General features: G+C 50.6%; 2 protein-coding genes across 2 annotated transcripts; one reads left to right on the top strand and one right to left on the bottom strand.

The window, feature by feature from the left end:
- Window positions 1–1858: 1858 nt before the first annotated feature.
- Window positions 1859–3678, top strand: LOC109769936 (RING-H2 finger protein ATL2). Its single transcript, XM_020328643.4, has 2 exons — window positions 1859–2293; window positions 3058–3678. The coding sequence occupies exons 1-2, from the start codon at window positions 1983–1985 to the stop codon at window positions 3512–3514; spliced, it is 768 nt and encodes a 255-aa protein (XP_020184232.1). The 5' UTR covers window positions 1859–1982; the 3' UTR covers window positions 3515–3678.
- Window positions 3679–4749: 1071 nt separating this feature from the next.
- On the bottom strand, window positions 4750–6144 carry LOC109769925 (uncharacterized). The gene has a single exon (XM_020328634.4). It carries the CDS (start codon window positions 5981–5983, stop codon window positions 5027–5029), a length of 957 nt encoding a protein of 318 aa, XP_020184223.1. The 5' UTR covers window positions 5984–6144; the 3' UTR covers window positions 4750–5026.
- Between the last annotated feature and the right edge of the window lie 1180 nt (window positions 6145–7324).

Here is a 7324-nt window from a genome sequence, read left to right as displayed (position 1 = left end):
ATTCACAACACCAAGAAGATGGTCAGCCAAGGAAGGCCAGCAGAACATCCATGTTTGATATCTTCAGGTGATGAGACAGTGGACAGCCAGCACATGAGTATGGACAGCCAGCAGAGTATCTTGTTTTGCCCAATCCATGTAGTATACAATCAGTGGTAATGTAGGAAAATGTTGCAATTGATCCATAATGATGTAGACACATGAGTATGGATCAATTGTTGCTCATTTTGTAACCAGTTCTACAAGATACTTCTTTGCCCTACTTATGACTATGCTTAATGCCCTGGTTATAACAAGAGTTACTCTTATAACATTGCCCAACATATGACAATGGTCACATTTGTCCTCTTCAACTTGCAACAGTTGTATAGTTTTTTTGCATGCAAAATTAACAGTAAATAGTCTAAAAGCATCATCAACTAGCTTTGCAATGCACACACACAAGACAAATATGACAATGGTCAAAGAGTACTCATGGTCAAATGTGCCCAAATTGACAGCATCATCAACTAGCTTTGCAATGCACACACACGGCAAATATAACATAAAAATGATATCTTCATAACACAGCAGGATGATCCATTAACTTCATTTGCAATACAACATTGCCACTTGCATTACATATTGCAAAAGCATCAGATACAATGCAAAAGATTGACACTTGACACTAACATCACCACCACATAGTACCAGTTCATCTCCTAACAAACTAGGCATCATTCCTAACATACCAACAGTGAAATAGCTACTGCAAACACTGCATCAACTACATATTGCATCACTTTTGCATCCACTCCATCACTTCTTCAGCACAGAAATAGCTACTAGCACTGCAACTACAATGAGTGCTGCCAACAGTGCCTTCATCATCACCAATATTTCATTGCCTAACCCTACGAGTGCTTGTGCTTGCTGATTGCTCATTTGACCTGCAACTCTTCCATGATGTCCATCTTCAAAGCCTGGAAGATCAACTACACCTACACCTGCACCTCCACATGCATATCTTTGATTCCTTGCTCGAATCAGCTCTTCCCTCTTATCCTCTGCAACTCCTAATGCATCTACGGCTTCATTGCCAACGAGAAACTGATTATCCATCAAATATGCAACGTATTCCAACTCCCAATGCCAGAAATGGTCCTGAAGATCAAATGAAAAGAACAAACGCCGGAAATCACCATTACAAGTTCCCTAAATTCGACCAAAATGAAGAACTAGGGATTCACTCCACTTACACCAACAAGGCACCTGTAGAAGACCCAACCCTCGTGCTTCTCCGTGTTCGACAGATAGAACTCCACACGAGTGCGGCAAGAAGGGCACCTGATGAGCGGCACCACCACCGAACGGCCGCCAACCGATGACCTGACCGAGCTTGTCGAAATGGCGGAGTGAAGCAACGGGCGGTGGCAAGCGGCAGGGAGAGGCCGCCGGCAAGCAGCACGGAAGAGGGTGGCGGCAACAGCAGGGAGAGGGCGGCGACGTCGGTGGCAGAGTGGGGAATTTGGGAGAGGGCGGCGGCGTCGCCAGCAGAGTGGGGATTTAGGGATTCCGCTACAGAGTGGGGTATTTCAGGGGGGTGGATGGATAATTACATCCGCCGGCGTAATTTACAGAAATAACCCTGAGCGTGCCGACGTGGACGACACTGACTGGTCAAACCGAGCGGCGACGGGTGGCATACGGGGAACAGTGACCGTACAAACACGTCTTGTCGTATTGGGTGACCGTATTGACCGTATTTCTAAATACAGTAACCAAAGTGAGCGCTCTTCGCAAGTTCAGTGACTGCCAGTGCATTTTACTCAATTGCCTTTTCCCAAACAAAAGACCTGGCCATCACGGCATAAACGGAACAGAAACGCAACCGAACCGTGAGAAACGAGGGCCGGATTCTCCAACCGTATAACCGACAGCACAAGGGAGGAGGAGAGAGAGAGAGAGAGCCGCGCCGGCGGGGCGCCGACGGCGCCGCCCCAATGGTGCCGGCGAGCACGGTGCTCACGCTGCTGGGCTTCTGCGCCAGCGTCCTCTTCATCGTCTTCGTGTGCTCCCGGCTCGTCTGCGCCCTCACCCGCCGCGTGCGCCGCGGCCGCCGCCCCTCGCCGCCTCTCCCCCGCTTCCCCTCCGTCGGGGTCAGAACCGGTCACTTCTTCAATGCTCAGTTCGACCGCCAGGGACACGCCGCTGGAGGGGGAGGGGTCGACCCCGCCGCCGTAGCCGCCTTCCCCACACGCGCCTTCTCCGCCGCGGGCTGCCCCCGCGGCGAGGCGGCGGACGCCTCCTCCATGTATGTGCCCCTCGGTTCCCGTCTACCGATCGCGATTCACTTCGCGCCTGCGCCATCTGTAGAACTAATCGCATTTTGGAATTATCTGTGGCGGGGATCGATCGATCGCGCACTCTTTGGTAGAATCAGATCGGTCATTGGGGGAATCCGGTGTTGCAACACTAGTGATTTTTCCTCTTGGCGTGCTCTCGGAAGATTCTTGCATGCCAAGGAACAAGTATATATTTGAGTGTTGCTATAAGTGCTAACGTATCTTGAACAAGCAGCGGTACAGCGTCACATTGATAGAAAAATTGGATGTCCTAGTGGATGTTGGTGCCTAAGCCAAACCATGCCACTTTAGTACCAGAGTGTTGACGGCTGTGTTTATCTAGATTTTGCTACTGAACCATGGGTGACTGAACTTGCATTGTTACTGAATATAATGGGGCATAACACTAGTTCGACGTGCCGTCTGTCACCTTAGTTCTACTACTAGGTGTTCTAGTTTAGCTAGAAGTTGGGCGCGTTCACAGCAATGTCATTTTGGCGTCTGGAGGGCGTGCCTCTATGTTCTATCATGGGACATCACACGAATATGAAAGATGGGGGAACTGTATACAAATAGGTCAAATGCTACCCGTGCTCGATGAGAAGGAAGCAGGGCTGAGTAATAGCTGATGCATTCTGAATTGCCGTTTCTGTTATTTATTGATGCTTGTTTAGCAATTCTACCCTGATTACACAAAACCTTTATCCTGAACCATTTGCATCCTCGTTTGCAGGTGTGTCGTCTGTCTTGCAGAGTACGAAGATGACGACGTACTCCGCGTTCTTCCTTACTGTGGCCACGATTTCCACGTGGCTTGCATTGACATCTGGCTAAAGCAGCACTCGACATGTCCTGTCTGTAGAGTTTCCCTGCGGAACGACCCTGGCAGAAAGCATGCTGTGCCGCCTCTGCCAAGCGCGGTGATAGTAATTCCCCCATGCTCCCCTGAAGTGTCAAGATCCGATCCATGCCGCTGCCTGTTCTCTGGCAGAGGGCATTCGCCAACGACATCGTCACAGGTTCTTACAAACGAACCTGGCCAGGCGAATCAGATTCAGGTAGTATGCCATCCATTGGAGGATCAGGGAAACAATGCGACACCATCTGAGGTTGGCTTTCCTGGTGAGAATAACAACCAGACAGTGAAATTGAACATAGAGAGTCCTCGCTTTGTTGGCATGCTGCCATGATGTAAAGCCTAGTTAGAAGTTCCTTGAAGTTCCTTTTTTCTGCAGTCTGAGCAGACCTGTAGAATCAGAAACATTTTCATGTGTGCGAGGATGGCTGTTATATGTTACAGTAGTTTTCAGAGAGTTGATGTAAATATGAGAATTCATTCAGTTTTCTTCTTAAAGCGCCACATTATTTGTTGATCACACTCAAGCAGTTGACTGTTTATCACACTCGAGTACTCAGGCAGGTATGCACAGTTTCTTCCGGAACATCAACTGTTTGCATCTACTTGGAACTGGGGAGTGCTTAATCAGACATCGCGCAGTGTATGTCTAGTGAAGCACCATGTGTCCATTTATTCTTTTCTTTTGGTAACTAAAATTTCATGACTGATGTCACCAGGATAACATGTGAATGTTAATGGCCATCAAACAGTAGGCTGATAATACCCGTCAACGTTGGTAGAATTACATCTGCTTAAGGATGGCAATGGTAGGGTATGGGCAGGGTAGAGCAATACCATACCCATACCCGTAAAGTCAGTGGGTACAGAATTCTACCCATACCCGTACCCATGGTTATGAAACTTTACCCATACCCATACCCGACGGGTACCCGTACCCATTGGGTACCCAACGGGTAGAACAAATAGTACATAAGTTGTTCACAATTTTATGCTCATTAATAGCACATTTGACAAAAAATCAATTATCTCAGCTCAGTAACAGGTAGATGAGTAAATGACCAATATCAAAATTTAGAAACCACAACATACTATTATGTCAATAGGAGTAGACGAGTCACATGACAAGTTAATGACTAATTGACGACAAATTAACATTAGTTCACAAACGGGAAGGGTATGGGTATACCCGTGGGTACAAGGCTATACCCGTACCCTACCCATGACTTAACGGGTAGGGTATGGGTACTACCCATGGGTATAAAAGTGTGCCCATACCCTGCCCATGCGTGTACGGTACCCGCGGGTATCCGTACCCATGGGTAAAATTGCCATCTGCTATTACCTGTTGATAGATTATTTATGCTGCGACAATCACTTGTAACTGTACCACTGTTATTGATGTATTTACATAAGAACAGTCAGCAGTGAAGGTAAGTGGCAACAAGCAGACACTATTGCCCCCCATATCTACACCACCTAATCATTCAACACAGAAGGATCCAAAGTAAGATTTCATCTTTCAACACAGAAGGATCTAAAGTATGATTTCACCATTCAACACAGAAGGATCCAAACTATTGCACACTTTTATGTTGCTGTTCTTTGTTAACTGTACTTGCACACATCACAAGTTATGATTCGGAGAAGATTAAAATCAACTAGCAAGGGAGATGAAATTTGTCTACACTACACACTCACATCAATGTATATCACCTGTTATGTTCATGATCATGTTGCTTGCTTGTAAACTTACTGATCCCTTGGACTTCAGTGAAACAGGCAGTTTGCTTAATTCCACAAGGTTCGCCGTCTTCTCATTTGAATGGAGTAGCTACATGTATGATCAATGGGCAGGGGCAGATGATAGCCCGTCAGCGCGGGACTTGAAGGCCTGGAGGACGAGCGAGAACCCCGGCACGGCGGTGGCGACCTCCTCCTCCTCTAGCCACAGCCGGCTCTCCAGCGCGCTGCGCGCCCGGAGCATGACCACGGCGCTGCCGTACGGAGGCTCCCGGAACCACCAGCCGTGCAGGTCCCACATGACGTCCACCGGCGCGCCGTCCACGAACACGGTCTGGTTCCCCCTGAAGTTCAGCCGCGGCCGCCGCGCCTGCACCGCGCGCTTCCCGTCGACGCTCACCCACAACTCTTCTTCTGCCGCGCCGCCGACGCCGCCACCGGAGCACCCTACGCTTACCTCGTGATCGGGGCCGCCCTCGGCGAACCGGACGCGCCGCGCGGTGTGCATCGCCGCCGGGTCCGGCGCAACGACGCGCTCCCTGCGCGCGAACGGGACGGTCAAAGCCGCCGCCTTGGGGATCCGGCCCTCGAACCTCTCCTCGACAAACTCGGCCGCCAGGTCGCCCACGGCCAGCACGACGTCGGCGCCGGCGACGGCGACGAAGTAGTAGCCGGAGTGCGGCTCCAGGGAGGCGTCGTAGCGCGCGGCGGTGAGGTCCCAGAACACGACGAGCTGTGGCTGTGCGGCGCCGTCGACGGAGACGGACTGCGTGCCCCTGCGCCTGCGGAGGACCACGGCGGGGCTGGAGGCGGAGGGGGAGAAGGAGAGCGTGGGGCCAAGCGGGGAGCGGGTCCAGGTGAGCCGCAGATGCGCGGGGGAGCTCTGCCCGGGCAGGAGTGCGGTGGCGCGGTAGAAAACGGTGACGGAGAGCGTGGAGGGGGAGGCGGAGGAGGTGAGGGTGGAGGAGGGGGTGGTGCAGGCGGCGACGTCGGCGACGACGCAGGAGGCGAGGTCCCGCACGGAGGACGGCAGCAGCAGCAGACTGGAGGCGCTGACCATTGTAATGAGATCTGAGGTGTCAAGAAGAGAGGAGGAGGAGGAGGTGGTGGTGGCCAGTGGTTTTCAACTCATAGCGGCGACCCGGCGGCGAGGCTCTCCTCCCGCTCCCACTCCCACTCCCAGCTGGCAACTGCCGGACCCAAAAGTGGGAGAGGGGTGAGAGGCGCATTCGACTTCGATCGTGCCCATTATTTAAGTGCGTCGGAGAAGGGCGCTCAGCCGTTGGATGATGAACGGGAAAACGTGAACCGTCCGATCGCACTGGCCGAGTAGGGCAAGATGAAGTGCCAAGTCATCTGAAAAGCTAAACGGAAGGGCAATCCATGACCCAATCGAGCCATTTCTGTCCGTGCTCCAAAAAATTCTTCACCTTTGTCGTAACCAAATGTTTATGACATTTCTATGGACACGAATGCGGCTCGCGGTAAAAGAAAAAGAGAAGAAAAGAAGTAGACTGCCCGAGGAAACGGCAGAAATCACATATTTGACCCGAGGGCGAAATCAAATCACAAACTGACCTGCTTTCGAAAAAAATTCACTCTGCTGACCCTTTCGTGTGGCGACCGACAGCTAGGCGCCGCACACTACTATGCAGCGCCCTTCCCTTAGGCGTCGCACCTCCTGCCAGCGTGGCAATCCTGGTCCAGTTGCGGCCCCACAGACAACACTGCAACGCCTAAGTCCTAGGCGCCACACTTGTAATATGCAACGCCCGTCTCTTAGGCGCTGCACAGTCTGTGTTCTACTTAGGCTGGCCCCACCCTCTCTCCCCTCCCACCCCTACCCCACCCAAACCCTTAGACTTGCGCCCCTCCTCTCTTCCCCTCCCCCCCTCTCAAATCCTTCTCAAATCTTGCAAATCCGGAGTATTTGACCGTGGATTTCGAAGCCAACCCCTCCCTTAAGGTAATCTCCTCTGATCCCCTCGTTTTCATCCATAGGAATTGTCACATTTGCTCAAATCTTGCTACTTTGCGGAAACCCTAGTTTTGGCTTGGATTTGCAAATTTGTGTTGAATCATGTTATGTTTCTTTGTTAATTTGGTATGGTTAGGCTTTCATAGTATGCTAGGGTTAGGGTTATGTGTGTTTGATGTTGGTGTTAGGGTTATGCTATGGTTAGGGTTGTGGTTATTGTTAAGTGGGGGTTATGGGAATTAATTCATTTATATGTTATGGCATATGTATTTTGTGCAAATATTTTTGTTATGTTCTTACTTGATATATGTGTGTTTTTTTATTATTGTAGGGATGGGGAGAACATGTGTTTATGTTCATCATGTGGATAAAGAGGCCTTTTTGAAAGGCAATGTTGAACCGGACCCGGATGAGCTTGACATG

The sequence above is a fragment of the Aegilops tauschii genome, chromosome 4 (genome assembly GCF_002575655.3).
Source record: "Aegilops tauschii subsp. strangulata cultivar AL8/78 chromosome 4, Aet v6.0, whole genome shotgun sequence".
Classification (NCBI taxonomy): Eukaryota; Viridiplantae; Streptophyta; class Magnoliopsida; order Poales; family Poaceae; genus Aegilops; species Aegilops tauschii.
Note: the sequence above shows the minus strand (reverse complement) of the source record. Positions and strands in the feature narration are given on the sequence as shown.

Coding starts and splice junctions, on each gene's coding strand:
- LOC109769936 (XM_020328643.4), top strand. CDS start 1,983: ATGGTGCCGGCGAGCACGGTGCTCACGCTGCTGGGCTTCTGCGCCAGC. Junction 2,294..3,057: donor GCGGCGGACGCCTCCTCCAT/GTATGTGCCCCT, acceptor CCTCGTTTGCAG/GTGTGTCGTCTGTCTTGCAG.
- LOC109769925 (XM_020328634.4), bottom strand. CDS start 5,983: ATGGTCAGCGCCTCCAGTCTGCTGCTGCTGCCGTCCTCCGTGCGGGAC.